At 38.8% G+C, this 20,368-nt stretch overlaps 1 protein-coding gene across 8 annotated transcripts in view; it reads right to left on the bottom strand.

Annotated features, from left to right (window-relative positions):
* LOC117154049 (RNA binding protein fox-1 homolog 2) overlaps positions 1-20,368 on the bottom strand; it is a 330,394-nt gene that overhangs the window by 26,309 nt on the left and 283,717 nt on the right. For 3 of the 8 annotated variants that reach the window (XM_076617311.1, XM_076617304.1, XM_076617309.1), the window contains one exon: positions 4,477-4,624. The exons of the other annotated variants lie outside the window; for them this stretch is intronic. In XM_076617311.1, coding sequence (XP_076473426.1) covers positions 4,477-4,624 — 148 coding nt within the window. The remainder of the gene's footprint in view (positions 1-4,476; positions 4,625-20,368) is intronic. 8 annotated transcript variants of the gene reach the window in all.

Below are 20,368 nucleotides of genomic sequence, written 5' to 3'. Positions count from 1 at the left end.
TCCAAGACTCAGAAATATTTGGAGTAAATGCAAAAGATTTTGCGGGAGACCCGTGTGCTAACTCACGTTGGTCATATTTTTCTGCGCTCTGTTACCGCGTGTCTTGACATACTTTGCTGTTTTCCTCCTGGACAAGTTCAGGAAGAAGAGGCAATTTCTTTCTTCGGGGGAAAACTTGAAAGCGTAAATGTGGTTGGAACGTCGATGAGTCCAAAAGACGAAGATATCGAATAAACTAAATACCAAAGATTTGCGTGTAGTGTTGGAAGTTACGCAGAACGCGTACGTGAATTCCGTAAGGTTCAGAAGAGTTTCCGAACGTGCACCAGGAATCTACATCCTTCCAAGATGAATGATATCCGTGAATGAAATAGTTTTGACGAATATTTGGCTAAAATTGCTCATGGCCAAAATTTTGACTGAAGTAAAGTTCAACGAATCTCTTTGGGACATCTCATGGCTCTTCAAAATACACGTGTCCATCATTCGTGTACAACGAACCAGGCAAAGAATGACGTGTAATTCCATTCCAACAATTCTTAAGAAACCATAGGGTCGACATAGATCTCGACACGAGTATCGATTACAAGATACAAATCGGCTGAAAAATCTCAATAACAACGCTTCTACACAGTTTGTTCGAACCTTTCGGAAGAATTGATATTTTAGATAGGAAGATAAAATCCGAGTGATCAGCCACGAAGAACTGATATTTTAGATAGGAAGATAAAATCCGGCTGATCAGCAACGAATTCAGATAGAGCAGAGTGATAAATCGTCATCGACGATTCTTTGGTGAAAGGTGGCAGAGAACGAGCGAGCTCTCAATGTAACGATCAAAGACGAGAAATTTGGTCGACTGTTGGAGCGACAATTAGGATGAAATCGGGTGTTCGTGCAGCTCGTTCCGTTGATGGAACTCTTGGAAGACGACGGTTCTTTCGGCGCCCGGAAATGCTTGCATCGGCGGCGTATCCGGCCTCGATTGATCGCAGACAGACTCTCTCGGTCCTTTGATCCGGACAGTGAAGCAATAAAAACTGATGTTTCTTGCCTACCTTTTGTCCGAGCTGTCACCGTGTGTGCGTGTGCCTCAACTAACTCGTTGTCTTTAGACTTCAGCATCGGTCCACGTTCAACTTCCGCCTCGAAGAGATCAAGGAGCGTTTGTGCGACTAGCGTCTTTTGTTTCTTTTCCTCCCTCACTTTTATCGTACGATCTTTTTTTGCTTTATCGTCGCAAAGTTCAGAGAGAAGGAAAAGCGACTTGTAAAGCAAAGTGTATCAGTAAGCGCTCAGTTGATGTAATTTAGTTCGTTTAACGAAGTAAACTTTCTTTCTCTGTCGCTCGGCCAACTTTCTTCAGCTATTAATCCAGATATGCCTGTTAATTAAGATTCTGATAGCGAGACAATTCTTTTTTATTTCCAGATTTCTGCCAACACTCGCGTTTCACTTAATATCTTTTGCTTGTTAAGCTCAGTTGCAACAATAAACTAACCATCGATATCAATAATGATATAAGAATTTACTTAACACGTTCAATTTAAATAACAAATAGAGGTTTTAAATATTCGGTAGAAGAAAATGATATTATTTATTATTATAATGTATAAAGTAGAATATGTATTATTTTTTAAAAATAGTACGAAGCAAAAATTCACTTATATCTGGATTAATTACAGAAAAGAATCTAATTTTTGTTTTTTTTAAATATCGATACTGATACGAACGTTTGAAATTTTTGACAATATTTAACAATTTTCCCGGGGGTTTTTCCAAGCTCGCTTGCTCCTTTTCTTTCTCTATCGTGCGCTCCGAATCTCTTCAAGAAACAGAGGTCTCCGTGGGGATTAGTACAAAAGAGAGAAAATTATTGGCGCAGCTGGCTACAGGCTAGAAAACTTGATACAACGAGCAACAAGTAAAACATCAACAATCAACAACAACAACGGAATAAGTATTAAACAATCAACTACCGTGCAAGTGTCGCACGTGTGGTTAGCGCGAGTACAAAAACGGAAGTTAAAAACCAGAGCCGCTTATTCGACTGGATGGTTACAGAAGCCAGACCTGATATCCGGTCGCTATTTAGTACAATACAAAATTTGGGGTGTGCGTCAAGAAAACAAGACTAGAGCGTGATGCATTTTACAGCAGGCACATTCCAAAAACACATTGGTAAGATCGTGAGAGTTAAACAAGAGAATAAATCGAACATCGTAACGAATCGATCTGTGGTCTGGCGAATGTCCTCTTAAAACCATATTCTCGAAAGATCTTCCGTTTCTTTCGATTTAATAAAATTTATCTACGTCTGCGAAAATTGAATTGAACTGTAATTGTACTTTTCAATCATTACGTACTAAAGGAATTTCCAGGTAGAAATTCAAAATTCGTTGGCCTATCTTCATCGGTTTTCATAGTGACGTGTATGTCCTCCAATTAACGATAATTAATTAATGGGTTAACGACCGGATACCGGTCGGGGTTGGTACTGATGAACATGAGCCGTGGCAAGCTGGGTATTCAATAACGTGATCCCGAAACATCCAAAAATGTGGAGAATTCAATTTCCTGAACGTTATTCCGCGCTCGTGCAAATAAAAACCAATCGATCCGAAGAAACTAAAAATATGCACGAAGAAAGCGGAACGAGAAAGATTCGTGCACGTTTATCGAATAGTTTCTCAAGACGAACGATTTCAAATAAAGCTAAGATCTCCGTTAAATGAATATGAATTCTAATAGAAATTCTGTACGAGTAAAATTTATAATTAATATCGCGAATTTTATAAGGAATATATGTCTCGATAAAAATTCTAATAAAAATTCTATCGGAGATCAAAGATTCGAAATAGGCCAACGATGTTTCGACACGTTGCGAAACAAATGGAAAGAGAATTAAAGGGGTTGAGAAAACAAAAAAAAAAAAAAACAAACAAAGCAAAAAAGGAGAGAAAATACACAATCCACGTTGGACCACAGATCGATAATCGTCGCGTATGTAACGTCGCCCTAAATGGCGTGTGGGGTTTGCTAATTACGTGAAAGAAACATCGATAATGTGTGCCCCAGAGAGAAGAAGGTTGCTGAGGAAGGGCGTAACGGTGTAGAATGGAAAAAAAAAGAAGAGAAAAGGGGGTGGAGAAAGAAAGAAAGAAACGGTGGTGCTCGACGAATAGTCGTGGCGAGAATGCAACAGCACCGTCGCTTCCGATGTATTCTCCCCGTTCTCGTTGTTTCGTTCTTCGAACTCGAAGATCCTCTCGACGCTGCGTATCGTGTATTTCGTGTCATCTTTTCTTTTTTTGTCACAAAGGAAACGCATCTGTTATTGTCTGTGTGCATTGTACGATCAGGGTAAATGGAGTAAAGGAGTGAGAGTTGACGCGTCGAAGAAAAAAAACAGATCGGAGGAAAAGCAGGATAATACGGTGGAGAAGCTTCGATAAATCTCGTCAAAAGAGATTGCCTCTTAAATCAACGCGAAGAACATCGACTTCTTGCAAAGTATTCTTCGTGGAGTAGATGGAACGATGGCCAAATCGTGTTACGAATGTTAGCACGAAACAGAAGCTAAAACAAAGGTAGATACGCAATTTGTGGAAACGCGAGATCGTTCAATTATCCGAAAATACGCGGTAGGCATCGCGGTGTCGGGTTTCCGTGCAATTCAAAGAGTAGTCTTTTTAATTAATTCGTTTTAATCGCACCCTGCTAATCTGCTTTATCGATTACGCGGCCATTGCACGATCGCTGTTAATTAAGTCAGCCTACTAGAACGCTGACTAACTAATTCGACCGCTTGCTCTCCGCAGAGGTAATCTTTTTGGAAAATCGACGTTCAACGAGGATATCACGATGGTCATCCTCGATTTCGAAGAAATTACATCCACTTGCAGCTCTTCGACGGAGGCAATCTCTCAACTAACGAGGTTTTGCGGTTCGTCGAGGGAAAAGATGTCTCTTAATTTCGTTTAATCGACGAATTCCAAATGTCGAGGAGTAAAAAGAAGAGGAAAAGATCTATCGAAGTAACAAATAAATCGCGAATGTTAATGGAAAACAGAAAATATACAAAAATATAAATTTACACGAACATTCACGATCTACGAACGAGCCTAAAATCTACGCTTCCTGTTAAGAAGAAAAATTGCAGAAATTCCCATCGCGAAACGCTCGTTCGAGATCTGTCGATCTTGCTTCGGCTCGTCATCGCGACGATAATAACGTCCGAAGCTTCCTGTACCGATAGCATCGATCAGACGACGACAAAAGAGACGTTCGTTCCCCTTGACATCGGCGCGTTTCTGAAAATTCCGAAGCCGAGGAATCGTGACGATGGAGAAACCGGGTTAGCGGAACAAAGAATAAGAAGAGGATGGAACGTCGGGGAATAAGTGACGTGCTGGTGTGTGGTTTCGTTGAATCTCGCGTCGCTTCCGGGCTGGATTATTAGAAGTCTCTCTGTACCTTCGTCTCGCCGCCGCCCTGGGTGCAAGGACGAGCGGTGCAGCTGCAGGGGATGGGGTCACCGCGGCTGCGGCGACTGCTGCAGCTGCAGCTGCCGATGGCGCCGCCGCCCCAAGCCAGCTCCACGGCATGGCCGGCAACCTGTATCCTGTTTTTGTCAGAAACTGTTAGTTCGTTGCATCGTCGTACCATTATTCTCGCGATTATAGGCTACATCACGTCCCGATCAATCCCTATTTGCCACTGTGGATCTTTGTTTTTCTTAAACTTGCCCGTTATACCATTAAAGTACCATTTATACACAGGCTCGCTAAAGTATTCGATCATATGTAAACGTTTTTCACGCACACATCTTATATAGAAAGATTTTGAAATTTCATTAGTAAGATCGTATTGATAATGTTTATAATAAATAGATCTGAAAATGTATATTTAACGCTTATACATTTAAAATAACTGAGATCAGATGCACGCTGTGTACTAATTCTTTTACTAAACGTACGTATCCAATATCTGGCGATTTCTTTATACACTGTCAGATTGATTTCGATATAAAATCACAGCAATTGTGTTTTATCGCAGTGCCAATGAAATTCCAAAATGCTTGATGTAACACATACAACATGAACATAAGAGTTTTCTATGGTAAATGCTCGAATACTTTTACGAGTCGGTATAACTCAGCGATACGTGAGTATATACGGTATACATGAGCATATACACGTGTAATATAGAAGTGTAATCGATAATCTATTATTGCTTCATAATTTATTATTATTAAGAATATATTACTTTAGAGATGATTTAGCGTTAATTATGTCGATTCGAGTTTGAACTGACTACTCTCTGTGTTACAGTGCATGTGATTTGTTATAGAGGGAGCATAGTAATTGGACGTCGACGATAATATATATTGATTGGTAGGGCGTTTCCGGAACAATTTAATACGTCTGATTGGTTATTGCTTGGGATTATGTTCATACCTGTGGTACATTTCTGGCTCGATATTCTGAGTATCTGCATTAATGTTTCAGGGTGTTCCCTGTTTTATTAGGAGTTTATTGGAAAGTTGGATCCACGGTGCCGATTAGGGGTTGAAAATGGCAGCTTGTCGTTAAAGTATCTCTCTGTTTCATTAATGCGCGTATTATTGTCCGTGACACGGAAATACCATTTTGGAAATGTTTGGTCGAATGATCGATAACCTTCGATACGTAGCGCGACCTCCACGGACAACAAACACGCGATCCGATGAATTAATTGACATTTGCAGTTTTACAATTATGGCATTCTCGGTGTCAGTTAGCGAGTATGTTTCTATTAGAAAGTTATTTCTTTTTTAGTTTATATTTGCTTCTTCTCGTCTCATCCTTCTGTCTTTTGTTTCCTCCTCATTTCGCGAGAAAATAATTCGATTAACGAACCTCTTCGATCCTATTTTATAATTCTATTCCGATCACACGAGATCGATCGTTTTCTTTATCTTTTCTCTGATAAAATCAACGATAAATTTAATGAAAACATCAATCAGCGAGTCACGCCGATTCGAAGAACTGTTTCTGTAGGAAATTTAAATAAACTCCACCTTATCTCTCCCTTATTTTCTAATCTCCTAACAATTACAATAAAGCAGAACTTTATCGACGCTGATCATCTTTCACCTAAATCAGGAAGTAGCAACGATATCGAAGATAAACTTATATGGAAGACAAGCTGATATCGAATACAGGAAACATATACATGCAAAATATTTTTCTTTTCTTAAAGATATATTTAAGCCCTGAATCAATCCTGGTTCGTGAGCAACGTAGAATTGTGCGCAATATTTCTTACCTAAACCAAGATTACTAATAACAGAGGACAAAAATCCTAATAAATTCCAGTTAAGCTATCACGAAGAATTGAACCTTCCTGCTATTCCTACGATCGAGTTATAAGCTTGAACGATAGTGACTACACACGATATCGTTATCGTGGAATTGCAGAATGGCCACGAGAAAGGGGGTTTCACCGACAAAAGGAATTCAACACCGTCCCCACGAATCGTCCAGGCGAATTACAGAAGCGTGGGTAACGCGAGAAACGGCATAATCAAATATCGGAACAGATTAACACCATCGCGGAACCGCGTATTCAAATTTCATGCAGATCTCCGCGTCACTGCGGTCTGCGTTTCGCAACCGGCAGTTGCGATTCGTTAGGAACAACGTTTCGATATGGATTTATTAAATTCCAGGTATTCTCGTTTAATTACGAATTTTCTGCCGAACCACTGTCATTCTTCCCTCTGTATATTGTACCATCATTTTCGCATACCTCCCGTGACTCTGTGTTCTCGAGTATTTAGCGAGAAATCGTTTATTACAAGGAATTTCCGAAATTTTTTTGAAGCTTATAAATTCCTAGAATCTTTTCTTAGTATTTTAGAAACGCGATTCTTCCTCCTTTGTTCGAAATCGTGCATCACGATTCTATTTCTTACGTTTTCAAAATATTTGCCAATTAGGAGGAACCATAAACGAGCAACATCATGAAGAATACACAACGTTCGTGTCGTGACATTTTCTATGAATTTAGATTTAAAATAGAAAGTATTATAAAAGTTGTTAGAAACAAATTGAGAATTTCAAAAACGTTGAAACAATGTTCTATCTCATACAGACAATTTTCCGAAACGCAAACTATTTGGAAAGTGACCGTAAGTAGCTTCGTTTTAATTAATTTTTTAATTCTAGCAAGGATAATTTTTCCAAATCTAAAACAATGAAACTAGTCGCCGTGAAAATCCACTGAATCACGTCGAAATAGCTTTGACTAACTATACGATATTTTCGAGATACATACTTGCTTTTCGATTCGAAAGGAAGGTACATATTTAATGTGCACGAACCTAACAGTATTGGATGTCGCGGTTGTCAGAAAGCAAGTTACCCCGGTGGAACAAGAGCAGTCTAAAACTATAGCAAACTATGAGAAATCGCAACGGTAGCGAGCATTCAATTTTCATTGCGGAGAAATCGATGCTTCTCTCTGTTCCTGTTTTACGACAATCGTTCAAAAACTTCTATTTACGTGTTTCTATCGATTTTCCAATCGGCTAGAACTTCCAACCTAACGCAAAGTTTCCTTCGTACATTCGACTATCGGTAACATTTTTCTAATTTTTTCGTTGCAGCTTCTCCATAATTTCGTACGCAATAATATTGTACATCGGTCGTTCGGTCTTTTATTGTACGAAGGGCGAACTTACACGATCTGCCGGGAGTTTTTTAATTAAAATTCCGTATTTCCATAACGATACTCGTTCGGCGAACCGAGACAATGTATTATTAATTAACTCGGCCTCCCGTCGACGTTGATTTACTCGTGCAACAATACGCCGCCTATTTATCCGCGAATACGATTGAACTGCTAATTAGGACTGCGTTTATTTATCGACTCCTCGTCAATCCGACTGACACGACTCGCGATGAAAACCCTCGATTATTGTTTCTCTTTCTTTTCTCTTCTTCTTTTCTGCATAGTTCTCTATCAACGTTCGCGTAATTGCACGCCCATTACGATTCCACGTTTCTTCGTTGGTATCGTTGAAATCAAATACAAGATTCTTCGTATACAATGCGGTTTAAACAAGAGAAAATAAAACAGCAATTACGATGAATGGAAATTGTTAGTATCGCTTGAAATTTAACAGCTATGCGTTACGCGTTTACCGATTTTTCGATTGTTCGATCATTCATTGTACACGATATAATTTAACCAGAAATTATAAAAATGAAATTATCATAAATGAAAATTGCGAATGTATTTAATATTCAATTGACACGTGTCCATTGATACTTGATCTTCAACGAGCAACAAGATTCGATAAGAGAGTCGCAGGCTATTTCACGCATTGTAACGGGGTTTATTCGCGTCGTAGGATTTCTCCCTCTCTCCCTTCGATGAAATTTCCAATTCTCGTTTCCCCTGGGACATTCTTGCCTATAAATTCCCTAGGGAGCACCGGCAGCGAGCTCGTCAAGTGGGCTTCCTGCAGCCACGCCTCGAGTACCACCGCAGTAATTAATATGATTGAATTGCCGATTCGACGCGGAGAATCGGTACATTTTGTACGATCGTTCAATAAAGGTAATGCAAATTACGACACAAGTATTTTTTCTCGTTTCGTCACGAGCTAGAAATTTCCTAGAAACGTATAAGCCGTAACAATCGCACTATCCGATCATAACAGAGTATCGAATTATATCACGTTGTTGTCCAATCACGGACAATTATACGTTTTTACGAGGATGTCTCTACAGAAGATATTCAAATTCCAAAAGAACCGAAGGACAGTTATACATTTTACGAGGATATCTCTGCAGAAGATATTCAAATTCCAAAAGAACCGAAGGACAGTTATACATTTTACGAGGATATCTCTAAAGAAGAAATTCGAATTCCAAAAGAACCGAAGTTCTTGGGACGAGAAATTATACTCGTAATAATCTGTACAATTATAGAATATTGATTTATATCATGTTATTATTCAATCGTTGATTATTGAACTATAGAAACTATCGTAAATATCCGCGAGAAAATCTGTACGGTAGAAGTTAATTTTTCGAGACGACATCTCCCCTTTAAAGCAACCTTCGAGCATTTTTTCGCAATATTTGCCAGACCACGAACGCGACACGGGACGAGCGCCAGAAGCGTTTCTTTTGAATTATTAAGCGGACAAATGAAACGCGCCCAGACGGAGAATCAATGAAATTTCTGCCGTTGGTTGGCAGCCACGTGCGTCGCCAGTCATTCGCGATTACGTTGAATAATTAACAGCCGCCGAATTCAGTCGTAATTAATTATGCAAATAACTAGCGCGTTCAATTTGTTATTAGATTCATTTGAATCGGCGACGATTAACGAGCCGGGCGACAACGAATTCCCTGGACGTGCAGGAAAACCCAACCCCCTTGCGGTTCACCAATGAATTACAAGGAAAATCCTCCCGTAAAATCGATGTAGGGTGGCAAGATGTATCTTTGAATAATGAATAATATCAATCATTTTGTTATTCATCGGTTATATCCATTTCGGCACGATAATTCACTCTAGTTGCTCATTAATTGATGAAATATGCGTTTTTAAGGCATTGGTACGGCTCATAAAAATTGATCATTTAAAACGAATCTTTTATTTTCTTTTTCCTTCGTCGAAATCTATCAAGTACGAAGAACTATTTGAACGATTTCGAGAATTTGGAAAGAATGTTCAATTTGTACAATTCCTATTCCCTAGCCATCCATTGCACAACGCTCGAATCGCCTCTATTTCGAATAAGAATTTTCAATGAATTCAAACAACAGGCAATTTCTGCCGTCACACGAATATTTGTGCAATTCCTATTTCTCATAACACTCCAACCACCCTCTATTTCAACGAATCCTAAAGAATTTCCAACAAATTCGAACCAACTTCTCAGCCAATTTCTATCGCCCAAATATTTATACAATTCACTTGGCAGAAGCGAATATCCAAGAAGATTATCCAAATATTCTCAGTTCGAATAATTGCAAAGAATCAGCAACGAGTCCAAACGATAGCCAACCTCTACCATCGCACACGTATTTATACAGTTCTCATTTCCTCGCCATTCCTCGCCCAACATAAATCATCCCTTCGTCGAATCATTTAACATCCCCTCCGCTTCTCCACAAAATTCTCAAAAAAAAAAAAAAAAGAAAGAAAGAGAAAAAGCAGAAAAAGTCCACCAACATTACCGTGTAGAATCGCAAAATTTTCTCACAAAAGATCATTCAACACGATCGTAGATGCGGTGAGGAAGCGACGAGCGTGTGCTGGCGTAACCTTGAATCGATGAAAAGCCGTAGCTCCGCAGCGTCGCGGATCAATGGGAGTTGGCGCATCGGGGTTTGCGTACATCGGGAGTCATCGTCGGTCCATGAGGCTGTGAGTAATTAATACGATTGAATTCTATTCTGCAGGGCTGGTGCAGCAGCTTTGAGGCTTTCGCGCGCTGCAGAAGCTTCGGAATGGTGAGAGGAGAGGGTGGCCCGACGATGGGGTCGCAGGAGGGGTGGCTGTGCTGGCAGGGTTGCTGCGAGCGATCAATAAACGCCGCTGCCAGCATCCACCCCTGGATCTACGTCTCTCCACTCTCCCTCTTTCTCTGTCTTTTCTTTCCACCCTCTTCTTTTCTGTTTTCATCCCTCTCGACATCTTTTTTCCCTCACGCGCATCTCCTCTCGAGAAACTTCGTCGTCTCCTTCTGTCTAGAACTCGTTTCAATCTTCCATGTTCCTTCTCCGATCGTCTCTTCTCTTTCCTTCCCCTCCCCCCTTTTTTTTATAAGGGTAGTTCCTAAGAGATTCGCTGTTCTGTGTCTTTGTTTCAAGATTGAAGTTCATTCTACGTTTTCCTCTTGATCGATTTTACGCGTGCCTGCCTACACGCTTCCGGTGTCTTCGTCCTTTTCTTTCTTTTTCAGTTTGTCTCTTTGTCGAGCGAAGAAATCCCTTGGATTTCACTCTCGATTTTTCCCATCGATTCTCCCACGAACGTCTTGATTTTTATTTTCGCAAGACGGCTCTCGCGCTTTCGGATACACTTTCCCTCTTTGCGTTCCCTGCCAAGGGAATTCTCGCTTGCACTCTGCGCAGTAACGTATAATACAAATTTCTGTTTCCTTTTTATATTTTTATATTCCTTTTTATATTCACTTTTATGTTCGCTGTTACTCCTTGTCGCGTTCAACTCTGCTCCCGCACGTACAGATATATTTCGTACTAAAAAATACCGAAAATTCTGTGCAACACTTTTTCATTAGCTGCGTCGTTTCGTTCCCTTTTAAATTCATTTTGCCGGCTAATAATATACAATTTTCCATTTCCTTTCGGTTCTATATTAAAAATAAAATGCTAAAAATTCTGCGCAATGGTTTCCCATCGTTTTCACCACGTACCCGTCTTTAGAATATATTTTCGCTTGTAATATACGATTTTTTCTTTTATCCTCTTACGTCTTTATGTATTTTATTCTATTAAAAAATATTGAAAATTCTGTGCGATAGACTCTTTTACCATTTTTCGCTTCTTTGCCTGCTACGTCGCAATTTCTCGTTTAATTTTACTCTACTCACGGTCTCACGGTTACATCCTTTAATCTCTTAATACTTCTCATCTATCCCAGCGCCAAATATTATTTCATCGCACCGCCGTTTATTCTGCAGCATCCGTTTTGCTTTGCCCGCGCACGATTCACCTCTTTGTCCTTCAATTCGTTCCATCAACTCCTTTTTCGCTGCCTGGAGAGTTTCCACGCGAAGAAAGGCAATAAGTCGATACAACAGAGAGAGAGAGAGAGAGGCGAACCAGCTCGAATTTCTCTCTCCTATTGTAGCAATTTTCTTTCGAAAGCTCCCGCGGACGTATCCGTATAGCGAAGAATTGCACGGTGAAAAGAAAACAATTCGTCTTTCTCGACGCTTCCGCAGCAAAATCACCGACTAACCGTACAAAGGATTTTTATACAGCAAATGATCCCAATGGAGAAACATTCTCTGGCTTGTTCCTCACCGAATCTCTAAACTTTCTAAAGTCAACATACTTTTTATCGTTTCTGTCATCTTCCGAACGTTTCATAGGTCTCAGCGCTGTCGAAAAAATTATAGCAACTCAGTTATCTTCCCGGAAAGTAATTCTTCGAATATCTTCGATCACGCTAGTTGATCTCGTTAGTCTTGGAAGGGTTGAAACACTAAAAATCCTTCTTTCAATTAAAACGAATGCAAGATTGGAATGTGGAAGATTGAAAGGTCTTACCATGATTGAAACATGGAATAGAAACTCGTTTAGACGAAACTTTAGATTTCACCTGGCTGCCTGATTTACAGTTTTCCATCGACAAATCGTTCGAGAGACAGGATGACAATGTGATTTCCAAGAGAAAAGGAACGTCACGTGAGGATCGTTAAGCGAGATTGAATTAGAGACGAGGAAGGCGAATTCGCAGCCAAGAGATTAATGCGTTCGCAAAGATCGAATGTGCCGATCAACCGAATTACCTGCTGAATGATCTCTTTAAAATCGCGTTCAGATTAAATTCACGACTCGATTTCTTCTGACAACCGCTGGTTCTTCGTTCGAAGGATGAATTTTTGAAGATTCATGGAAGATAATAGAAACACGCTTTCGAGATTACACGGATAGAAAGAATCTAAGGAATTTAAAGATTCCTCGATAAAGATCGACCGATATGATATTTTTCATGTATCAAAGATATTTACGTAAATTTCGCTAAATCCTTTGCGATCAAAATTCCAAAGAGATTTTCCAAGACTCTTTGCTTCTAACAAACGTATCCTATACATATAGATGAGTAGATTCGCTACACCTTCTGCAAGTGAAATTCCAAAGAATTTTCCAAGAATCGCTCGTCTCGATAAACTGCAGCCTCCATAAACATTTCATCGAATTTTTCGCGATAAAAATTCCAGAGCGATCCTAAAAAAAAAAGAGAGAAAAAATATACGAAAAATTCCGAGAACCGCTAGTCTCAACAAACGTAATTAATTTAAAACTGGCTAAAAATTTCTCAACTCGTATCCTAAAAATCTCATCGACAAGAAAAAAAAAAGTTGAGAAAAATAATCACGTCTTGTAATCACGACTCGATAGAAAGGAATAGTTACGACTCGCGACAATGATTCGCAAAAGGTGTGACAGCAGAGAAAGGAATGGCGAATAGAGGATGGAGAGGGTGACAAGAGAAGTAGAGCGAAAATAGAGTACACACATCGAGGCAGACGCGGAACACCGGCAGACCCGGGGGCGAAAAGTCAAATGCACTAGAGAACCACAGTCGCATGAGCCACGAGTAAAGCAACAGTGATTAGGTGTGTGTAGATTACTCGCTACTCCTCTTTGCCAATTATGCGTGGTAACGTCAACGTTCTCAGGACTCGACTAATGGTAATCGTCGCATGACCTGGCAATTTTCATCTTTCTTGAATAGGAGAGCGGGTTTGTCCATCTCTCGACCAGGAGAAATCACTGGACCAATCTTTTTTTGGTCAGTATTCAGTATTCGAATAGGGATGGTTTCAAATTTCAAAGGGAAAGATGTTGGCTGGATTATCGCGAAAGATTCCGAGCTCCTTTACTTTAGCCGCCTTTGCTTTCAAGCATATTTTAACCTGTTTTGAACCGAAAAAAACGAATAAACGAGTTAATTCGTCGCTTGGATTCTTAATCTCTGAAAGCTAATTATTTCTTGATCCGTGAACCATCTCTGGTTTGAAACGCGTCGTTTCGCTATTCAAACAGCAACGCGTCATTGTTCATTTTTTAAAACTCGCTGTAGATCTGAGGAATCATTCGGTCTAAAGAAATAACTTCTTAAAAATTGGTAAAATCTAAAGACTTTCAATTATTTATACGTCTAATGGGTAAATACAGATTGAAACTTTTCATTGTAATAGCTCAGGATTTGAACGAATTAACATATTTCTCTGTAGCAGTTGCGAAAGCTAAATATCACTGTCAAATATTTAGAGATTATGCGGGACTAAAATCAAGCGCATTGTCGGAAATCGAAAATCGAAGTTCGTCAAAGGGATGTCGGTAATGAGCAAAAGTTTAGGTGTAAAGTGCTCGTTTAGCTTCGGCGAACGAATGAAATTTGTGTCAAAGAAAGTGAACTTCGCGGAAAGGAGAGATCGCAGTTTAACGCGGTAACAAATTAGTTCGGCCTTAGAAAATTTCATTGAATCGAGACTCGACTTTCCAACGAGTCTTCAAACGGTTAACTTTGCCTGATAAACACTTGGAAACAGTAGCAACGGCTATCTTGTTGTCGGGCTCGGAATCTTTCGCATCTTTGAACGCTGGATCGTTCGAGGTCGGTGGACAAGGAGGATGAACTCTATTTAAATTCCAAGGTGCGAAAAACCGGAAGTTCGTTGCTCTTCGAGCAAGCAACACGTGTTCCTGAAGCGGTAACAAAATGCATTCTCTGCTGGATATAACAATTAGTATACAACGATGTCGCTACACAGATAAATATTCGAAAAACTCGCAATTTCGAAAAAAAACTGGTCCGGGCCTCGTCACAGTTCTTTCATCGATCCATAATTCATGCACTAAGAAACGATTCGTTCCAGAAATAACAATCATAGTCATTAATAACGATAATAATAATATCATATAATGATCTTCGTACGAAAGCCATTCAACAGAACGGAAAGAAAAGAAGAAAAGAAAAAAAAAAAAAGAAACAAAGACACAAACGAATGGTACAATAGACATAGTAGGTACTGCACTCCGAGCAATGTGAGTAATTACGCAAAAAAAATAAATAGTAGATGCAGAGATTAGTATGAAAAAAAAGTGAGCTTCTCTACCGATGTTCCGTATGTTTCTCAAATGGGAAAAAAATAACGGATGAAACGAACTACCTACTGAACGATTATCTATCGAGAAAATGTATAAAAGCAGTTCCCAATGGCTCGAATGCTACACAAAACGATATCGTTCTCGCGTTTAATTCGATCGATCGCGATACTCCACGTACCGTGCTTTGTTCTTGCGAATATGTATAATGTGTTTCCTTACACGTGTACGATTATGCAATACAAAGAAGAGGATATTGTTTTTCCGTTCTTTGCTCGGTTCTTGGTTATATCGGTTGCCTGATTATTGCACGACTCGTAATATTCTATTATCTTATCGTCTTTATGATTTTTTTCTTTGTCCGCTCTGTAGATGGAGTTTATAATACGATAAGGTTAACGATAGACGTCAACTTTTAAAAATATTCCCAGATGCACTGTGTAAAGAGAATTATAATGAAAATTCGAATGAAAACAGATAGACATATTACAATCATGTTGTTATTTTTCTAGGATTTCGGTATTCATTTTGTTAAAAGCGCCTGTATGTTTTTAGTAATTTGCAAAAATGATAGTTTCGATGGATCTTAGTAGTTCTAGCGTTAAACAAATATTAAAAAGACGAAACAAAATTTTTTTTTATCGCGAGTAAACTTTGCTTTGGAGTTGCATAAATTTTGAAACTCTGTCCTACGCTCCAGATAGAATTAATAAAATGCTAATGTAAGCATCAGAGGGAGAGGCAATTAGTTTTTTGAGCTGATTATTTCAGAAAGTTTGAAACTCTATCCTCGTCGAATTTTTCTTTCCATCTAGTTAAAATCAATCGATCAATTTGCTAAACAAAATCAACGAAAAACAAAGAAAATAGTTAACGACGAGTTATACCACGAAGTTGTCTACTCTATCGTGAACTTTACTTCCGAAATATTTGAACCTGATCATTTCGCACGTTTTCAAAGTCGACGGTTTCCCACCGTCTATTTCTCCACGTTCTTTTTCCATTAATCAAAGAATAACTTTATCTACTTCGCTACGATTATTTTACCTTTAACATCCATCGTTTATCTCGATAGCTCGCGAAGATCCCACGGTTCGTAGACTAAACGCAACGCGCTCCGATCGATCCGGAAAGAAAAACACTGTTCCTGCGAGGCATCATTGCAGCTAATAATCCCGTTCCTTCGCCGTTTACACGGACCACGCGATTCTCCGGTTATCTTTCATTCGACCTAACGAAACCGTGAGAAAGAAACAAAAAGGAAGAACAGAAGGAATCGACGTTTTCTCTTCCGAAGAATCGTCTACGCGTTAAAAGCGTAATACCTTTTCTCGTGAAACAAAAAAAAAAAAAAAAAAAAAAGAGCAACGGAGAATAAAATAAGAAGAGACAAATATAAAGAAAGGAAGAAACAAAAATGTAATGAGAGAGAAGGAAATACGAACGTCGTTTCTCTTTTCCCTTTTCTGCTTGTTCCAAGGAGCAGAGGATTATCTGTCGAGCTTTCAAAAAAGCGCACCCCTTCGAGGGGTGACTACTAATTGCTGGCGGTGCTTGCACGCTCAGCGGTAACTAATTAAGGCTACGCACTGAGACTAATTAGTGAATGCCAGGCGAAACAATCAGTAAGTAAGGTGAACGTTATAAATATATGTATACGTATAGATGTACTCGTGTCTGCTGGAAAAAAAAAGAAAGACACCGCGAACGGCAACGAAGCTCGCGTTTTTTACTACACTGAAGGCATCTTTGGTCTTGCGGAACTCGAGAATTATTTGTCTCGCGTGTCGAAGGATTTTCGTATTTTTAATTTTCTATGGATTTCGATTGGACAAAATTTCCATGGATTCGCGCGTGTAAATTTTGGTTGACTTTTATGGCGATAGCTGTACTCTGGATGTTACTCCGTTCTGAATAGAAAACCAATCTTATTTTGTTTCGATTTTGATTCGGTGATTCAGTGACTTTTCGATTCCATGTTTACGATTTTGCTACAATCGATTACTGGATGGCGAATATTCAGATACAACTGAGGAAACGAAATCTAAACAGAGATTTTCTTGACTTGTCAGATATTACAGCGAGTACTTTGGATATTTCATATATTTCTGTATATTACGTGCTACCTCTGTGCAAGATATTTTCAAATGTCGAGATTTTCGTATGAAAGATATCGGAAAAATTTGCCATTGAAGAAACTAAGCTCACTTAGAAATAGTACATTCATTGAATTGACAAATTCAGTCGACTGCTTGTCAAGGAATCGATTATAGAAATAATCGTGTTAGAAAAGAAACAGCGAGCGGCGTGACCGAGGCGGTCTTGTCTGAACGATGCGATACGAGAATTAATTAGTTACCACTAAATCAAAGGCGGCACTTGTCGAGCATGCAGCAACCTTCGCCCGGCCAAAAAATTACTGTCATGTCTCTCGCCAACTAACACACCGTGCCACGATCCAATAACATTAATCAATAACAACAGTTCCAAAGAAATAAAAATGAAATAAGAGAATGAAGAAAAGAACGAACATAAAAAAAAAGAAAATAACGAAAATAGCGAGTGGTACATATATCATAAACGATCAGTAGAATATTAAATAGATGAGAATAACTTGAAACGCAGGAAAGAAATTTAAATAAAGTAAAAGGGAAGTATGAAAAAAAGAACAAGTATAAACGAAAGATATTATCAAACCGTGCCGCCATGGCAGCTCATCTCGGAAGAAAAAAGAAGAAAAAGAAAAGAAATAAAAACCGGCGTCAGAATCCGAGAGGATATTACTGTTATAAGAGGGACGGATGAGAACACAGCGAGAGACGCTAATTGAAAAGAAGATAACGTTACGTTCTCTGATAAGAGAAAAGAGATGAAAAAAAAAAAAAATAAAACGAACGAAAGTAGTAACAAGAACGAATAAAAGAAAGCGTTCTCTGGTAGACGGCATGCTTTTTTGTCCCTTCCCCCCTTCGTTACGTTCTTTTTCGCGGATGCCTTTCAAAGACGCGAGCAATTAGCCAGTACAACTTGCATTACCGTCTCTCCCTCTTTCACCCTTTCGTTTCACATTTTTTCTTTTCTTCGTTCACGAAAAAAAAAAGAAAGGAAAGAAAAAGAATAAAGATCATCTGAACGCTAATAACCGTTAAAAACGCGAATGACGTCGGATAACAAGCTGCGAATAGAAAGATAGAAAGGCGGGAAGAAATAACGAAGAGAACAAACAAGAGAAAAAACCTAAGGGAACAAATAATATGTAAAATGAAACAGAGAGTGAAGAATTAAATGAAAAAAAAATAAATATAGAGAAAGAAAGAAAGAAAGAAAAAAAAACGTACGTGTAAGATACACTAGGAAACGTTAAGATCGTTTCCGCAATCCACACTACTCAGCTCTCGTACGTGTACGTAGGTGCAAAATATATATATATATATGTATAGTAATCTGTACGACTGCCAGGACGGACGTACCATAACACGTGAAATTATAATATAATAAGGTATAGTCGCATGTATCCGTATACACAGTGTTTAGAATTTTCTTTTGAAAAACGATTCGTAAGACAAGAGAAAGAAGATAAAGATCCTGTTCTTCTTTTTTTCCTGTATATATACATTACAGTTTTATCTTCTGATAAATTGAGACGTAGTTTCATAAAATAACGTGCAAACGAATACATACGCGTTATCGTTACGTATATTCAATATAGATATATGTACGGTATATATATAATAATATATATATAATGTATTCACAGGTGAATCTCATATGAAGGCAAGCCAAGGCCACGACATGAGACGTGCAAATTAAAAAAGGTAATAATTATTAAAAAAAGAAGCAAGTAAAAAATTCTCTCCCAAAACCGCTTTCCAACCACAACCAAGCACAACCACAGGCAAGGTACGGGCCTTTGTCAACGAGACAGTCATCAACCAGTGAATATGTGGCGCATTACCGTGATTATTATATATATGTAATAGTAACAATTTGAAAAATCTATATATATATGTAATGTATGTATATATATATGTATAGCTATATATACATATACATATACGTATGAAGTACGAAAGATGGGTTAATTTTATGGTTTCGTGGATGGATATGGAACAGGTGGGATGAGACAGTGTAAGAGGAAAGGTAGGACAATGGAGGGTCGATTAATAATAAGTGTATAGGAGCCAGTGACGAGCACCGTCAAAGTGGTGATCGTTAATACGACTATTGTTTAACCATAGTGGTCGATTATTAATACGTAGCAATCGGTTAAACGATTCGACCAGTAGCTCGATCTCGATTCTCAACGAACGTGATGGCGGAACAGTGCTGGCTCGAGAGACATTTAACTACACGTTATCGTATGATCTTTCTCTTACAGATTGATCGTTTCTATCGTATTCGATGGATGAATTTTGGACACTCTATATTTTAACGTTAAAATGTCAAAGAATTTAAGGTGTAGAATTTACAGGATTAATTTCCGAATTTTGGAATTTCTTTCTTGGTCTCTCAACATTTTCTATTTCTAAAATATCCCACAGACGCTGGTTAATTTATCATGCTACGTTAAATATAAGAAGCGACTAACATCTTTCTAACTATCTATATACACTACCACCTCGAAACTATACGTTAATCAACACAGAAAAAGAAAGAATCCAAAAAAATGTATGCTGTGCATCAATCACCCCCAAAAGTATTCTAATTACTAAAAAAAACTCTCCATTCTCTGCGAGTCAGTCCACTATCGAAAAATCCCCGCAAAAACTACTTGGCACAATCTACTACGACAAAAAAAAAAAAGAAAAACCAGAGTGTCCATGATCATCCAACGTTTCCGCGCAAAAGGCCAGCACTGATGCGTCAAACGTAAGTGTTACGGGATATGAACTCGAGATATTTGCTTGCAGCCGGTTATACATTGAAAAGTAAAAAAAAAAAAAAAGAAAAAAAGGAAGAAATGTATGATACGTGGTGAAACAAAAACGAGAGAGAGTGCTTTTAGAGACTGGTGGTGTTTGCGAGCGGTGTGAGCCGCGATTCGGCCGGATTAATCGATTAATCGAGTACAAAAAATAGGAATTAAACAGCCAAGGTTTTTTCTGGATGTAAAGATGGGGAAGGAGAGAAAAGGAATAAATCGGTTTGACAGAGAAATTGGTACAAAGAGTACGAGGACTGTTTAAGGTAGGCACAGAGCGATGGGTTAATGTAGTAATCGTTACGCTAAAAATTAATCAAATCATACGAATTATTACGTACGAGAATACCTCATGCTTTTACCACCGGACAGAGGAAACCCTAGAGACTAAAAGCTAGCACAGGCGAGACTCGTATATATATATATTGTTTCTGTTTAAAAAATTTGTTTGGCATTCGACACTAAGAAATAATCCCGACCTTTCTCCTTCCTTCTCTTCGCGTTTTGGCGTCCGCTGCTCTTCGACTATCCGTTTCAGGCCATGGGAGGAACACATAAGGTGGTGGCCATCTGATCC

The sequence above is a fragment of the Bombus vancouverensis genome, chromosome 3 (assembly GCF_051014615.1).
Source record: "Bombus vancouverensis nearcticus chromosome 3, iyBomVanc1_principal, whole genome shotgun sequence".
NCBI lineage: Eukaryota > Metazoa > Arthropoda > Insecta > Hymenoptera > Apidae > Bombus > Bombus vancouverensis.
This window is presented reverse-complemented; position numbering and strand designations above follow the sequence as displayed.